The following is a 17010-nucleotide window of genomic DNA, read 5'->3' as shown; positions in this document are numbered from 1 at the left end:
GTGCCGTTCCAGTGCAAAGTTACAGTAAGGCTGACGATGATGTTACATTTCTGTTAAGCTGTAATCTCTCTTCTACCTGCACAGCATATAAACAACGACCATATACACGGTGAGAAGAAAGAGTTTGTGTGCCGATGGCTGGACTGTTCCCGGGAGCAGAAACCATTTAAAGCCCAGTATATGCTGGTGGTCCACATGAGGAGACATACAGGGGAAAAGCCACACAAATGCACTGTGAGTAAAGGGGGCTGAGCTGCAGACTCGGACCGGGGAGCTGGGGCTGTTTAGGGAACAGAGCAACATAGATGCTGCATTCCCTGATCTCTTATCCGTCGGACATTTTTTGGACAAGAGACTACCATGTCTGCTTTGTTATTCAGCTCGGCCAGATGACAAGAGCTTTAGGAGAGGGGACTCACTGGATAATTTGGCCCACTTTCTCAAGTTTAAAGTGCAAAGAAGCCCCAAAAGGCATTATTAAACAGAGTTCAGTTTGCTTAATTATTCAAAAGTACTTTCTCTTACAGAGCTGGGTATTATTGCTGGCTACCAGCCTCCTAATGACTTTGCAATGGATTTCTGTCCTAGACTAAGTACACAGATACTGTGCTCTCCTGTAAGAGAAGATTTACATAACGCTGGAAGCATTTTAACTTGAGCTGTGATGGGGTTTGCCTGGGTAAAATTAAAATCCAACAAATCAAAACAAAATTACATTGGGCAAGGTTATGAAGGTTTGGAAAGTTTCTAAACTTTTGTAGGTCAGCTTTTGCCATTTCCTGCAAGTCCAACGATTAAAATTAATCCAGACTTACTTCTTGTCTGCAGTTTGAAGGTTGTACAAAGGCCTACTCCAGACTAGAAAACTTGAAAACACACTTGAGATCTCACACTGGAGAGAAACCATATGTGTGTGAACATGAAGGCTGCAACAAAGCTTTCTCCAACGCATCCGACAGGGCCAAGCACCAAAACAGGACTCATTCCAATGAGGTAAGTAAGCACAGCTTAAAAAAAAAATGAATAAAAAAATTCAGTGTCAAACAGACTTAAAATGTGGTCATAGCAATTTCTTACAGAGGACAGGCACAGAAACCCTCAGCAACCTGAAAGGATTACAAGTTCTAACGGCTCTTAGCAGCACAATCATTCCTGTGTCGTACAGACCTAGAGAGGCTACAGGTCGTTTTATTAAGTGTAAGAGAGGTTTGAAGGAAGGATCTAATGAAAACACACACGTTAACTAGTGGCAGATCCTGGTTTCTCTGAAATGCTGGTATGTTTTTTCCCTGTGGAGCTGGAGGAGCTGATCCCCTTGCCTGGGTGGGTGGTGACACCTGCCGGCTGCCGAGCCCCTGCTCCCACTGCAACTTTCAGCATCCTTTCTGGCTGCTGTGGAGAGCTACGGAGAAGTCTCCAGGGTCTGAAAAATTTAGGTTGCCCTGCAAATTCTGAGTTATGCCTTTTCCTCCTTCTCTGGGCTGTTTCACTCTTTTTTTTTCATCCTGAACAGACCTCACAGAGTAGGGATGCAATGGAGGGAATTTGATCTTTCTCAAGCAAAGGAACTGTGGCAGTCACAGCTGTCTCCCAAACTCTCAGTGTAACACCTCTTTATTACTGTGTGCTTCCTGTTACTGCTGCCCGCCACTTTCAGGAAACACACCGTCTTCATACCTTGTCCGTTTTATTGCCCCATTTCAGGTTACACAGGGAATCACATCATCTCAGTCTCACATTGATGAGTAAGATCCTCTCAGACTTAGAAGACATGACCCTTACTGCCCATGTTTTAAGATCAGGATTTCATATCTAACAGTAAGTCACCAAGAAAAAATTTCTGCTTGCACATAATTTCTGGTAGGTGCAGCAGCAAGGGCAAATGAAAAATTTCCTTCACCATTATTTCACAGTGAAACAGGCTAATATTCTTAGGCAGTATATACTGATGGAGTGCCAGGAGTATTATGGACAAGTGCAGACTCAATTTAGCACTTGCTCACAGAGCCATTTTCATTGTAAGTGGGTAATCTGTAGACCAATTTAAAAGCAGCTGATGCATCTTGGTGCAGATATGCTCTACACATGTAGAAGAGAGCTTACTGACTTGTACTTCCATAGCATCTTGAGAAAACCTGCCTCAGTAGCTCAGCATCAATTTCAAATTGCTCATAATTGATGTTTTTGCTCCTATTCAAGTCAATGGGAGTTTTTTTTCTGTTGGCGTCAGTGGAAGCAGGCTCAGGCCTTAGATAGCCATGAAGAAGCTCCACAGTGCCATGTGTAAGCAGACAGATCCCCCCTTTGAGGAACCCTGCAAGAGGGTCTCTTTTTTTTTTCTTGAGGGCAAGTGTAAATAAGAGTTTAAAATAGTAGTTTCTTGGAAACAATTCAGTAATAAAAGCGAGTGAATGATACTTTGTTTCCGGAGGCAGTTAAAGTGTTTAGGAAGGGCTCAACTCTTTTTTTGTAATCCTTTCATAATACAAGAACAAAGTCTTTATTAAATTATAGGACAGTAAATTGATTTTATTTTACTATATAAGCAAGTAAATTGATTACTGAACTACAGAAATTCAGAGACAAAGAAGTGAGTTTTTTTAAAAAAGAGTGATTAGTTATGCTAGTAGTACTAATAATACTACTGCATATATTGCTGCAATGTGAAAATGCTTATGGGACTGTATCCTGTGCTTGGACATTATGCAGGTGATCTCATGGAGCCAGGAAGAAATGCTTCCTTGGATAATCCAGCCTGAGCAAGTGTCCCAACATGTTTAGAAGGGGGTTGTTTGCCTCAGAATGTCAAGAAGTAGGTACTGGGCATACTAGAAACAGGATATCAAACTGTTGAGTGCAATGGATAGGATAGAAAATTACACCAGTCTTCAAAAATTGCAGTAGCTCTGTTGACTCCTCTGCTATGACAAGTCAAAGCTGTGCCAGTTCATATTGTGAGAGGCTCTGCCTTCTGTAAACTATGCAGCATTAACGGGTACCTTCAAAACCAAAGGGAATTAATAGGTTTGACTAGGTGCAGTCACTGTATAGACCATAAATTACATAACAAATTCACTGTGAAAGCATGTAACAGTAACACCAGCTGTGCTCCAAGGAGCTCTTCAGGAGTCCCATGTGGAATTAAATCTAATTTAAGTGTTTTTCCTGTCTTGGCAGAAACCATATGTTTGCAAGATACCAGGCTGCACAAAGCGCTACACAGACCCCAGTTCTCTCCGGAAACACGTGAAGACCGTGCATGGCCCGGAGGCACATGTCACCAAGAAGCAGCGGGGAGATATCCACCCGAGGCCTCCACCACCGAGAGACCCAGGCAGCCACCCTCAGACCCGGTCACCAGGCCATCAGACTCAGGGTGCAATTGGTGAGCAGAAGGACCTCAGCAACACTACCTCAAAGCGTGAAGAATGCCTCCAAGTGAAAGCAGTCAAGTCAGAAAAACCAATGGTATGCAATACACCGTGCTGTTCCCTTTGTCCTTTTTCTCCTTGCAACTGGTTAAGAATGCCTTTATGAAATGCTCAAGCCCCTAAACTCTAGCTCACAAGGTTGGATTTTGTGAGGTTTTCTTTTTCGTTTATATTGTAAAATGTTTTTGAAGCCTAAGAAATAGCAAACAAAAAGATTACATCTAGTCTGTGCAATATGCAGTAAGTGCAGTGTTGGCAACTCTCACAATAATTGTTTCTCTTAAAGCTCCATCTTTTGGAATCAGCATATTATGAGAAAATCACAGCTTTCATTTTTTAAAAGGCATTTTTTTTCCACTCTCCTGTTTACAGAATAAGATTAGAGAATGTGAATCCTGCATGCTCAAAACCAGAATGCGAAAAAAAAAACAAGTCCAAAAGACTAAAATGATGATCTCGATTATGATAATTTTTGGAGAACCTGGGGAAACAATCAGATTTTAGGGGCTTGAGGTTGTCAGGTGATGGATCAAACTGAAGCAGGATAAATTGACTTTCTTAAACAGCTGGAGGAGATCTTTGAGAACATGTGATCTCTATTGTGATGTGACCTCCTGTGTTAATCTGATACTTAATTTAACTTGGCCAAGTTAACCTAATTCCAATTTAACTAAATGGAGCTGAATAGTCTCTGCAAGTCTTTTTACTGATTTACCTTAATGTATTGCATTAAAACAGTATAGCCTTGAATGCTGAAAGGACCTTATTCCATTTTTTTGACATGCTATCTTAAGTAAAGAAGTTCTTCCTTTGTTTGCCTGCATTTCGTGTGCCATCCATGCTCTCTACAAGAGTTGTAACTAGGAAATCTGAGGAACCTGAAGGTGCACAAGTCCATGGGTCCTGATGAGATCCATCCGCGGGTCCTGAGGGAACTGGCGGATGAAGTTGCCAAGCCACTGGCTATCGTATTTGAGAAGTCGTGGCGGTCTGGTGAGGCCCCCGATGACTGGAAGAGAGGGAACATAACCCCCATTTTTAAAAAGGGGAATAAGGAAGACCCAGGTAACTACAGGCCGGTCAGCCTCACCTCTGTGCCTGGCAAGGTCATGGAGCAGATTCTCCTGGAAACCATGCTAAGGCACATGGAGAGCAAGGAGGTGGTTGGTGACAGCCAACATGGCTTCACCAAGGGCAGATCATGCCTGACCAATTTGGTGGCCTTCTATGACGGGGTGACGGCATCGGTGGACAAGGGACGAGCAACAGACATCATCTACCTGGACTTGTGCAAAGCTTTTGACACTGTCCCGCACGACATCCTTCTCTCTAAACTAGAGAGACATGGGTTTGATGGACGGACCACTCGGTGGATAAGGAGTTGGCTGGATGGCCGCACTCAGAGAGTGGTGGTCAACGGCTCAATGTCCATGTGGAGACCGGTCACGAGTGGTGTCCCTCAGGGGTCCGTGCTGGGCCCGGCCCTGTTCAACATCTTTGTCGGCGACATGGACAGTGGGATAGAGTGCACCCTCAGCAAGTTCGCCGACGACACCAAGTTGTGTGGTGCCGTCGACACGCTGGAAGGAAGGGATACCATCCAGAGGGACCTTGACAGGCTGGAGAGGTGGGCCCGTGCCAACCTCATGAAGTTCAACCAGGCCAAGTGCAAAGTCCTGCACCTGGGTCATGGCAATCCCAGGCACAAATACAGGCTGGGCGGAGAATGGATTGAGAGCAGCCCTGAGGAGAAGGACTTGTGAGTGCTGGTGGACGAGAAGCTTAACATGAGCAGGCAATCCGCCCTTGCGGCCCAGAAGGCCAACCGCATCCTGGGCTGCATCAAGAGGAGCGTAGCCAGCAGGTCGAGGGAGGTGATTCTCCCCCTCTACTCTGCCCTGGTGAGACCCCACCTGGAGTACTGTGTCCAGTTCTGGAGCCCCCAAGACAAGAAGGACATGGACCAGTTGGAGAAGGTCCAGAGGAGGGCCACGAAGATGATAAAAGGGCTGGAGCACCTCTCTTATGAGGGCAGGCTGAGAGAGTTGGGGCTGTTCAGCCTGCAGAAGAGGAGGCTCCAGGGAGACCTGATAGCGGTCTTCCAGTACCTCAAGGGGGCCTACAAAAAAGATGGGGAGAGGCTGTTTAGTAGGGCCTGTTGCAATAGGACGAGAGCTAATGGTTTTAAAATAGAGGGGGGTAGATTTAGATTAGAAATTAGGAAAAATTTTTTTACGATGCGAGTTATAGAACACTGGAACAGGTTGCCCAGAAAGGTGGTGGAGGCCCCATCTCTGGAAACGTTCAAGGCCAGGCTGGATGAGGCTCTGAGCAACCTGACCTAGTCAGGGATGTCCCTGCTCCTTGCAGGGGGGTTGGACTAGATGACCTTTGAAGGTTCCTTCCAACCCTAACCATTCTATGATTCTATGAAAGGCAGTCATCCTCTTCCACATCTGGGTCTATGATTCATCTGGACCCAACCCTTGGGAACTACAAATATGAGCCCTCCAAATTCTGCTTATATTGTTAATCATGCTGCAATTCAAAGTGATTACTCATTGAAAAATGAGTTCCTGCTATATTGTGCCTAAGGCTTGTGCCCAAACTGTGGAGTATTAATCCTGAATTCAGACACCTCCAAGGGTCCAGAGTTAACTCCGACTGATGTCTAAAGGAGATTCTCTGCCATCTTGCGTGTTAACTACTTTAGATTACAAAGGAACAAAACCATCTTGCTTAACTAGGTAAATCTGTACCATTATTGAGGCATGTTGAGCGTTGATGTTTTTAACAAGAATGAAAAATGCAGGGGAGGGGTATTAATGCTGATTGCTTACATAGTATTAAATATTTCTCACTGAAAAGTACCTTCTGAAAACAATTCTGTATTTCCTGCTTTTCATTGCTTGTATGAATTAAAGTGTATCTTCTGTTTTCAACTAATCCAATGTCTTTTCTGTCTAATGCTCTTAAATGTCTTGTTCTAACTTCCTAAGGACAGTGGGTAATAAGGTGAGGGCATTTTAACTTTTCTGCTGTTTTTTTATTGCAACATTATTTATGTTTTTATTTTAGCCTTCTGCCTGTTGTCCAATCATTCCTTTATTTAGTAATGTGCAATCCATCAAACTCATTCCTAAATGTAATGTGCTGTGAGCATTTTGCAACACTTGACGTGAAAAATCTGGCTTATATTGGTGAAATGTCTTCAGAAATGTTTTTGTACCTTCCCCTCTAGATGAGAAATCCATTTTTTTCTGTATTGCACATCTAGAAGTAACCTACCTCACTGTGATCTTGCCACGTGGCTCCAAGAACAGGCTTCTGACCATTAGTGCTCTTCTTCCATGTAGCATGGAGCTATTGTCCAGAAGCAAAATCTCTGTTCTGTATAGTAACAGTTATTTCTATTCTTGTCCCAAATCGGCCATGGCCAGGATTTGGAAATGAACTTGCTCAGTGTGGCCTCATAAATTCTAACTATCATTGTTCAAGTTAGAAATAATAAAATAGTTATTGCATCTTAATGGACTCCTCAGGGGCATATGAAGCTACAGTACCGCCATGAATCTATGTCTTCATTCACTGATGTTAAAAGTGAGAGCCGTCACTGCTACCTCGGAAATTCTAGCTAGCATTTATCAGTAAAATGTACATAAAAATCACAAGCTGGCAGAAAAAAGTTTTTTTTATAAAAAAACTCAACAGAAACCCCAAAAGCTAAATACTTACATGAAACTGTTCTTGGGAGCAAAACAATACTGCATGCCCCACAGATTTATGATCACACTGCTACAACCTGTGGTAAGATACTACATCCAGAGACTTCTGTCTGTCTTGCTGTCTGTTTTCTCTGTCAGTCTATCTGTCTGAGTGTTTCAGTGTGTTAGAGAAATTTTCCTATTCTTTTATGAAAACTTTGTGAATAAAGAAAATAAATCAGGTCTGCATTTCCTCACAGCAAGAATTCTGCTAGAGCAGCAGGGAACACTGTTAAGAAAGAAGAAGTTATTGTGTTGGGTTTATATCCCCATAGATTAGCAGGCTGTACTCTGTATGTAAATTCTTAAATTTAAATTCTTACGTTCTAATGAAATGAAGGATTTGATTCACTAGATCATCACCTTCTTGATTCAGGGCAGAGAAGGTATAAGTTAGAGCACGCTGCTAGGGTTGCAGGATGCTAATAATAATAAGATTCAGTATTTTTTGCACTGATGCTTTGTCCCTGTTTTATTACACGCCAACATTTCAGGCCAACCGCTGCTCATAACAGTGAGCCTTAAGCTTGGAAAATACTTACATTCTTTAGCCACAAGTCTAATTAAAAAAAACAACAACAATATCCAGTGTTGTTGGAGTGTTGTTTGTTTGTTTGCTTGCTGCAAGCCCGGCAGTGTAATTAGACCTCGTAACGCGGCCGAGTTCTGATTTGGTTTATTGACCTCCCTTTTCCTTTGGGAATAGCGCATACCCAACATTGAGTATCCATACGTACATGCTCACGAATGACATGAAGTAACAGAAGCAATTATGGGAATAACTGAAATAAACGTCTCATGTAGAAATAATTTATACTATCAGCAAGATATTAAAGTGTGTTTTAATCTTGAGTTTTGCAATGGCATTTATTGCAGTTAAAATCAATATTCTAGAAAGCCCCTTAATGAAGGATCACCATCATCATTTAATGCTAAATTTTTTCTTTAAATTTTGTTTTCTTTGGCTTCATTTAGACCCACATTTGCTGCAAGTTGTTTTTTTTTTTAACATTGTTTGCTTAATCCTCACATTCTTTTGTTTCTTACTTCACTCCAACAGACATCTCAGCCAAGCCCTGGTGGTCAGTCTACATGCAGCAGCGAACAGTCCCCCATCAGCAACTACTCCAACAATGGGATCGAGCTTACTCTGACTGGTGGCGGTAGTGTAGGAGACCTCAGTGTCATCGATGAAACCCCAATCATGGACTCTACTATTTCCACAGCCACCACAGCACTTGGCTTACAGGCCAGGAGGAATATGACAGGGACCAAATGGATGGAGCAAGTGAAATTAGAAAGGTTGAAACAAGTTAATGGAATGCTTCCAAGACTGAACCCCGTTCCACCTTCCAAAGCCCCAACCTTGCCACCTCTCGTAGGAAATGGTGAGATACACGTAGCAAGAGTGGTAACACTTTTTGTCCTTGCATTCATTGCTTGCTAGCATAACCTTGCAACCCTTGCAAGACAGTAGTGCAGCTAATGAAACTCGGCAGCTGTGAGAATGGTTCATAAATTGATCACTTTTTGTTTATCCTCTCGTTACAAGTCCTACTACCCACCCTGAGAGAAGTCTGATAGTCCCATGTTTTACAGAATGGGGGCCAGCAGGGGAACCATGCATCACATTTGAAATATTCCCTACAGTTAAAGGTTTGGACCGAAGATCATCATAATCCTGTCTTCTTTTGAGGCAAGGCAGATGAAATAAATACCTGCCAGTTCATTTTGTGGAATTCTTTCAGATAAGGCCTTAACAAGGCACCCTTTGCATAGATGTGTTGGGCTGCCCTTTAAATAAACTCTTTCCACACACATAAGTAATAATATCTACAGATACTACTACTACAAAGGGCAGATATCCATGAATGGGAGCAGGGCAAGATTCAGCCCTGAACCATAGTTGTTTTTGTACAAGGAGCTGCTCGTTGCCAAAATATATATCCCTGGTGGCTCTACATTGCCTACAACTTGCCCGTAGGTTTCTGCACTCCACCCAGCAGTGACAGCCCAGGTTTTCTGAAACTCATTCAATCAAAAGAGACTATGTAAATTAAGAAATTTATTCTGTTTACTTAAAAACAAAACAAAACAAGGAAACCAGCAAAGATGTTTTGCAGTTGTTAGGACTTATTTCAAGAATATTTCAAGACGTCTTAGAAATGACCTTGAATAGCCTTCAATTTGTATATTTTGCCATTCCACGCAAATGCCTGTTCAATTATATTTTGCCTATAAAAAGCTCCCTTACGAATGTGTTCTGGCACATCAGTCAGCATAGCTGCACTGCAGGCCAGAGGACTACACCAGCTGATGACAGTTTGTGGCTGTGGCCTATAAATTTTGTGCTGGAATTCATACTGAAATGTTACCCTTGAGTCTCTGAATTAGCTTTTAACCTAAGGACACAGCTTTTATCCCTACTTCTTTCAATAAAGAGCACTGCTATGATTTGCTGTGATGATGCAGGCTTTTCCTCTATAGTCCACTTGCTTCTCTACCTGATGTTTTCTGTACCAGTTTCTGGGTGATGCCCATTTCTTTAACTGCAAATTTTATCTCTAGGTACCCAGTCGAACAGCAGCTGCAGTGTAGGAGGATCCATGACTATTCTGCCGAACAGGAACGAACTTTCAAGTACAGACATCACTGTGTTGAACATGCTGAACAGGAGGGACAGCAATACTAGCACAATCAGTTCAGCCTACTTGAGCAGCCGCAGGTCCTCTGGAATCTCACCTTGCTTCTCCAGCCGGAGGTCCAGCGATGCTTCCCAGGTGGAGGGAAGACCGCAGAATGTGAGTGTTGCAGACTCCTATGACCCTATCTCAACGGATGCCTCCCGGCGCTCCAGTGAAGTGAGCCAGTGTGATGACCTGCCAAGTCTTCTCAGCCTCACCCCGGCCCAGCAATACAGGCTGAAAGCTAAATATGCAGCAGCTACTGGTGGACCCCCACCAACTCCACTGCCTAACATGGAGAGGATGAGCCTCAAAACAAGGATGGCACTCTTGGGTGACTGTAGGGAGTCTGGAGTATCTCCACTGCCTCCAGTGAATGCCCCTCGAAGATGTAGTGATGGTGGGGCAAATGGTTACAGCAGGAGGCATTTTCTGTCTCACGATGCTCTAGGAAACGGGACAAGGAGAGCCAGCGATCCGGTAAGAATGGTCTCTGACAACCTCTCTGTCCCTAGAGTCCAGCGTTTCAACAGTCTTAATAGCTTTAACCCTCCTGCTTTGCCTCCATCCATGGAAAAGCGCAACCTTGTTCTTCAGAACTATACCCGTTCTGAGGGTGGCGTCTTCCATGGCTTCAGCTCCCCCTGTCCTCCAAGCATCAGCGAGAACGTCGCCCTGGAGGCTGCTACGATGGAAGCGGGTGGCAGTCTGAATGATGAGGATCTCCTGCCAGATGACGTGGTTCAGTATCTGAATTCCCAGAATCAGGGCATGTACGACCACTTGTTGAACAATGTCCTAGACAGCAACAAAATGCATCACAGCTCAGTGTTAGGAAACAACAACCCCAGCAACTTTGACCAAGCCCCTCCATCAAGCAGTCAGCAGGCAGGCTCCGAGGCAAACAAGAGCGACTTGCCCATTCAGTGGAATGAAGTAAGCTCAGGAAGTTCTGACTTATCTCCTTCGAAGCTGAAATGTGGTCAGCACTCAGCGGTGCAGCAGACTCGGGCCTTTGGACTGTATAACAATATGATGGTTCAGCAGCAGAACCCGGAGAGAAGCAGTGTGGCCCAGCAGAACGGCTATCAGAACCTGGTGGAAAACAATGGTTCCTACGGTTTACAGCAAAGCACAGTTCTTGGCAGTGGAGCCAGTAATTCTTTCAGCATGCAGCCCAATAAGCCTTCCAGTGAAAGCATCAGCAGGCAAGCAATGATGTCTGGGGCAATGGACAATTCCTGTGGCATGGCCGTTCAAGGGCAGAAGCTGAGAAGCAGCAACTTGCCAGTGAGTGGGAACCAGCAAAATTTCAGCCATCCCATGGCATCCAGTGATCAAGCTACTGGTATGGCAAACGGGATGCAGAACAGGAATATGATGGAACAGGAATATTTGCAAAACCAACCGGTCGGAGACAGTGTTCATTGCCAGGGAGTCAATCAATCTGGTCAAATGATGCTAGGGCAGGTTAGTCCTACCTCACAAAGCAGCCTTTATCAAGGGCCACAGAGTTGTCCGCCGATGTCTCACAACTTTAGTAGCCAGCCTTCAGGTTTGTTGGGGGCCAAAAGTTACCAGCCATGCTCTAATTACAGCGGCAATAGACGGCAAAACCTGTTGAGAAACAACCTGGCACAACAGCAAGGACACGTAAGTGATGGCAACCAGACGTACAGGGTAAACACCATTAAGATGGAGATGCAAGGTCAATCACAGCAGTTCTGCTCTAACATGCAGAATTACTCTGGTCAGTTATATGACCAAACCACAGGCTTTAGCCACCAAGCTATGAAAACAGGTTCGTTCTTTGGTTCGGAAGCTAACTGCCTGCTGCAGGGGACTGCAAATGCAAACTCATCCGAGCTTCTTTCCCCAGGGGCTAACCAAGTGTCCAGCACAGTTGACAGCATTGACAGCAACAGCCTAGAGGGTGTGCAGATTGATTTCGATGCTATCATAGATGATGGGGATCATGTCAGCTTAATTTCGGGAGCCCTGAGCCCGAGTATCATTCAGAATCTTTCCCGCAGTTCCTCACGCCTCACCACTCCCCGAGCGTCTCTTACATTCCCAGCTATGCCTGTAAGCACAACCAACATGGCTATTGGGGACATGAGCTCTTTGTTGACCTCACTTGCAGAAGAAAGCAAGTTTCTTGCTGTTATGCAATAGACATGAAAAAAAAAAAAACAACCCTTAGGAGATAACAGATGAAAAAAAAAAGACTCATATTTTTTAGTTGTGTATGTATTTTAGCAATCTCATCTCACCTAAATGGGATGTGTTTCAAGTATATTCCTTTTATGGAATAAGGACTCTGAAAACCCTAAAGTGTTCTAGGGAGAAACTGTCTTCCATTTCAGTTTTGAATCAGTATTGCTACACCCATTTCCCCTTCTCTCTCTTTTCTCTCTCCCCCTTTTTGAATGTCTGTATGCTTCCTTTTTCTTTTTTTTTTAATTGTAAACCAATGTAAACGTGTGAAGTGCATGTTTTGTTTTCTTTTGCGTTTTTTTTTTTCCAAGAAAGGTCTGATGAAATGACTGCCATTTTCTGTTACTCGAAAGAAACTAGACCTTGTAAAACTGTTGCAGTTTTTCCCCCTAAACCTATAGGCACAAAATAACCAGGCACAATGTAAAGTGAGCACACGGTGACGAAATCCTCTCTGGATGCATTGGATACATCGCACTGAGGCAGACAAACAATTTTGAAATGCACTACTATGGTACCCTTAGGCTGTAGTTTCAGGGTAATGGAGCACAAGGAATTAGAAGGTTCGCGTAAAAAAAGAGATGTAAAACCATCAGCCCTTTGATCCCTAGCAAATCTTTAAGGTTTTTGTAAACACACACAGAGATAGATGTCACTGCCTTGCATAATGATACTGTGTCGTGTTTAATTCATGTCAGAGGAAGGAGGAGACCAGAAAGCTCTTCTTAGTCCAGCTGTCATATTTTGCATTATTTGGTATTCTGTTTTTCAGCTTTCTTTTTTAAATGACTGGATAGTAAAATTATGTGATGTGAGTAGTCTATAGTCTCATTGCATACCACGTTTGTGGAGAGATGATCAGGGTCTTACAGAGTATTTCATACCATGAAATAACAAAATTGCAGTATTCCATACTAGGGGCTTTTTTTTTAAAAAACAAAAGCAAATATTTTAGATACAGTTTGCTGAGCCACTGGTTCTTATTCACAGTAACAATTCCTTTGCCTCTCTTTGATGAGAACTGTCTTGTACATCCCTTTTAGCACATAGACCTTCATGGATGGATTGTATGTTTTAAAATAACTAAATGCCCATTGACATAACACACAGTTAATGGCTTCAGAAGCATTATGGCCATGGCATGTAAAACAAGAAGAAAATGAATGGCCCAGTTCTCAGACTAGCCAAATAAATCAAAGTGATTGCAAGCAATCTGATAATCTTAGATGTTTTTCCACTGTATCCAGGATTTACAAAATTAAGAATTTTTAACTGCCATTAAAAATAGCAAAGAAACAAGTGAAACAACAAGTATGTCTGAAAACTAATCAAAACTCAAAAAGACCAGCCCAGCCTCCCCCTCTCTCTCTTGGTGACACCAATGTGCATTTCATTTCAGAGCAAACAGTGGGTCAATGCCCAGGCTCAGTTACACCAGCAAAAACTGGAACTAACGCACTGCGATCATGAAGCTTCTCACTGATAGGGGTGAATGGCATTTGCTGTAGCTCTTTGCTTTTTGCTGTGCTGGGCTGCATGTCCGCACCCCTGAACACAAGTGCTCCTGGATAAACAGGTTGGGATGGCGGACAGTTTACAAGACGAAGGTTTAAGTTCAGCCACTCCTAGAAGCTGCATGCAAGTCCAGCCCTTGCAAATTCTCAGTTAAATCCCGATAGTAAAATGCTGCTGTGGGATGGAAGTGGTACAGTCATTGATGTCTGTAAGGAGCTGGTGTTACACATACAATGAGAATGGGGAGCGTAGTCAGTTTTGAAATATAGATAAACTTTAGCCAAGTCAAAATCAGGAGTAGCACCAGAAGGTGATTTCTATAGGCTAGAAGGCCATAGCTCTCTCTTTTTTTTTTTTAAATGTAAACAAAAATGAAATGCGAGCTAATTCAGGGCATAGTATTTGAGGAATGTGTAGGAATACAGCCTCGGTGAAGCTGTTGGATAGCATTGATCTATTAACAGCTGTTAGAATCTGAGGAAGAAGCTGTAAATCAGTAGGAAAACATCACAGGAATTCGGTTCTGGGGCCATATTCAGGCTTATCACAGCATGTACCAAGTGATTTGCACTGTGAGCTGGAATGTCAGAAATCAAGGCAACTGTAAATGTCCTCCAGCTTTTATCGTCATCCAGTTCCTGTCTTTCTCCATACTTTTAGCAAGCATTTCTTCCTTCCTCTGTCTCATGCACACAAATTCCCCCATCCTGCTCTTTGCCCTTTACCGATTCCCCTCTGAGCCTCCCTGCCCATGACCAGCTGTCAGCCCTACTGCAGCGGTCCCTGGGCTGCACGGGGAATCGGGCACAGCTCGCCATGGCAAGCTATTGCTTTGCTGTTGCAACATGGCAGAGCTGCTCCCTGTTACACTCTCATCTCCCAGAGGCAGCCCTGTAGCAGCCCTGGCCCCTGTCCTGCTCCAGGAGTGACGAAGGACGCCTCCGGCCGGACAGGTCACCAGGGGAGGAGGGATGCTTCCCTGGCAACGCTGTACCTGGCAGGGCTGTGATACAGCTCACACCCCTGCGGAGAAGCAGCAGCGTATGAACGAGGAGAGGCTGTGCCGGACGTGTTTCAGATGGTTCTCGGTAACCAATCGCTGGCTGTTTATTAAGCCATCGATTACATGTTTATAAACAATTTCAACAGGGAGATTTATGACCAGCTTGGGAGTAGCTGGCTTGGAAGAGAAGCCTTTTATTGTCATAGAGCCACTACATTAAAAAAAAAAAGCTAAAACAAAACACCAAACTATATTTTTTAAACTCAGTTTTCCAGTTCATAATTGTATTGCTGGTCCAATTGAAGCTGGGAAGTTATTAAGAGATGTGATCCATCAGAGCTTAGAAGGAGCCATTCATATGGCTCAAAGCTAAAAGGGACTTTTTGAGTAGCTAATTTGCCTTCCTGGATTTGACAAACATTTGTCACTCACTCACCCACCCCTGTCTTGGGCCGAAATCACATGCTCCAGAAAGGCATCCTGTTTTGATTTGGTGAAGGTGAAGAACCAAAGACTCCACCGTGTCCCCGAGGAGTTTGTGCAAATGATATATCATTTTCACCATTAAGTGTATGTGCCACTTATGTTTTTGTGTCACTTTTCAGCTTTTAGCATCTTCTGGTGTTTTTCCGGTTTGTGCTAAAGAATCTGTTTTGGTACCTGGGAGGGCAGCAATATATCGTAGTCCAGCTATCTTGGGTCTGAGGTTTGGCACTGTTAGGCTGGACACCAGCTTTCCCTTGCCAACCTCCTTCTCAATGTGTGACAGTCTGGGGAGGTCCCATCAACATTGCTCATATGTTTGTTGGCACCCGTCTACTCCTGCTCTTCCAGTTACAGAGCCAGAGCTTGCTTTTGTGTATCTGGCGCATCACTTGGCATTGCCATAGCAGTTGGAAACGCACTGCTCACCTTAGACTACTCGAAAATGCAGAAAATATTGTGAATTTCCTATTTTTAAAGCCTTGCAGCCTGAGTCTAAATGACCTTTTCTTCTAATGGCTCTGTGGGAGTCTTCCAGACTAATTACTGTTGACCTTGGGTGCATCAGCCTCACCTGCATGAAGCGTGCATGTTTCTCCAGGCAGTTTACTTTCCACAAAGTGGGAGTCGCCAGGGAGAATTTGTCTGTTCTCCACCCAGGTGGAGGAAAGGTGTTTATGCAGAGAAGTCAGTGGGCTTCTAGAGGGGCTTTGCTGGGGAGTACGATGGCAGATGATGTTACTCTCTTCTTGGAGGATAGCCCCAAATGGTACGTGCGTTAAGACGTTGACTGGCTCGCTCGCTTCCAGTCGCTGCTCCCCCCCAACCCCTTGATGAAATGACTGGTCAGCTCACCCACGCCTGTTGTGCAACGGCTCATCCTTCTGAACCGCAGTGTTTATATTCTGACAATGTATGTGCCTTATTTTGTGTTGATCCTGTAAAAGAGAGGGACCAAGATGTGTTGCCAAATTTTCCCGAAGAGGCAGTACTCGCCATTCAGCTAATAGCACATACCACTGTTAATAGTGTCCGAAATGTCTTGTAAACCTCTGGTATTCCCGTGTTATTGTCCTTGGATTGGTGGAATGTCTCCTATGGAACAGTTACTGTTGTCAGTCCTGCAGACGTGTAAGATAAAAATGTGTTCATTTTTTTTTCACTTTTTTTTAGTGTTTTTTTTTTTATAAAGCTTGTAATCCTTTTTTTTTAAAAAAAAGAAGAAAATGTGTAAATACATTTATGTACGATAGGAATAGTGTTCAGCTGTAACGGGCCTTAGTGGTCTCCATTTGATAAACCTGCAGTTATGATCTGATGTTTCTCGAGCCTTAGGTTGATCTGAAGGGTCTGTAGCACTGTGTACATATAAACTGTACTTCTGCTTTCAGAACCACTTAGCTCTTTTGTAACAAAGAAAAAAAATGTTTCTTACAATGTCAATAAAAACACAAAAGCCTTTGTACTTAAGTTCTGAGCTTTCAGCTTTTAAAATATCTCCTTGGGGGAGAGAGTAATTTTGTTTGGCTGGAGAGCCTGGTTACAATCAGCGCATGTATCGCTTCCACTGATGGTGGCTCACTTCTCTGTTTCTGCTTGCCAGCCTGTTGCTTCATTTCATTCACATTTTAAAAACCGAGGGGTAAACAACACAGGGCGTTTACCTTGCCTTTAAAGAAGAATTGCTGGGGGTGTGCTGGGTGGAGAAATAAAAGAAACTGCAGCGTCACACAGATAAAACGTTTGAAAGGAGGGGAGATGCCGATGTGGTCAACCCTGTAGTCATTTCAGAGGTCAAAGCCAAGCTGCACTAGACACTGGACTGTTATATGGGGGCTGTGTTTTCGTACCTTGCTTACCGAGCGTCTCTTGCAAAGGCTCGGCCACCCACAAGGAAGCACGAGAAGGGAGAA

At 43.7% G+C, this 17010-nt stretch overlaps 1 protein-coding gene across 2 annotated transcripts in view; it reads left to right on the top strand.

Annotated features, from left to right (window-relative positions):
• GLI3 (GLI family zinc finger 3) overlaps window positions 1-16562 on the top strand; it is a 195821-nt gene extending 179259 nt beyond the window's left edge. For both annotated transcript variants that reach the window (XM_086743036.1, XM_086743035.1), the window contains exons 10-14: window positions 85-234; window positions 829-993; window positions 3178-3468; window positions 8256-8583; window positions 9764-16562. In XM_086743036.1, the coding sequence (XP_086599162.1) occupies window positions 85-234; window positions 829-993; window positions 3178-3468; window positions 8256-8583; window positions 9764-12054 (3225 nt within the window). In that variant the 3' untranslated portion in view covers window positions 12055-16562. The remainder of the gene's footprint in view (window positions 1-84; window positions 235-828; window positions 994-3177; window positions 3469-8255; window positions 8584-9763) is intronic.
• The last annotated feature ends 448 nt before the right edge of the window (window positions 16563-17010 follow it).

This window comes from Chlamydotis macqueenii, chromosome 2 (genome assembly GCF_036417535.1).
Source record: "Chlamydotis macqueenii isolate bChlMac1 chromosome 2, bChlMac1.mat, whole genome shotgun sequence".
In the NCBI taxonomy this organism is placed as follows: domain Eukaryota; kingdom Metazoa; phylum Chordata; class Aves; order Otidiformes; family Otididae; genus Chlamydotis; species Chlamydotis macqueenii.
This window is presented reverse-complemented; position numbering and strand designations above follow the sequence as displayed.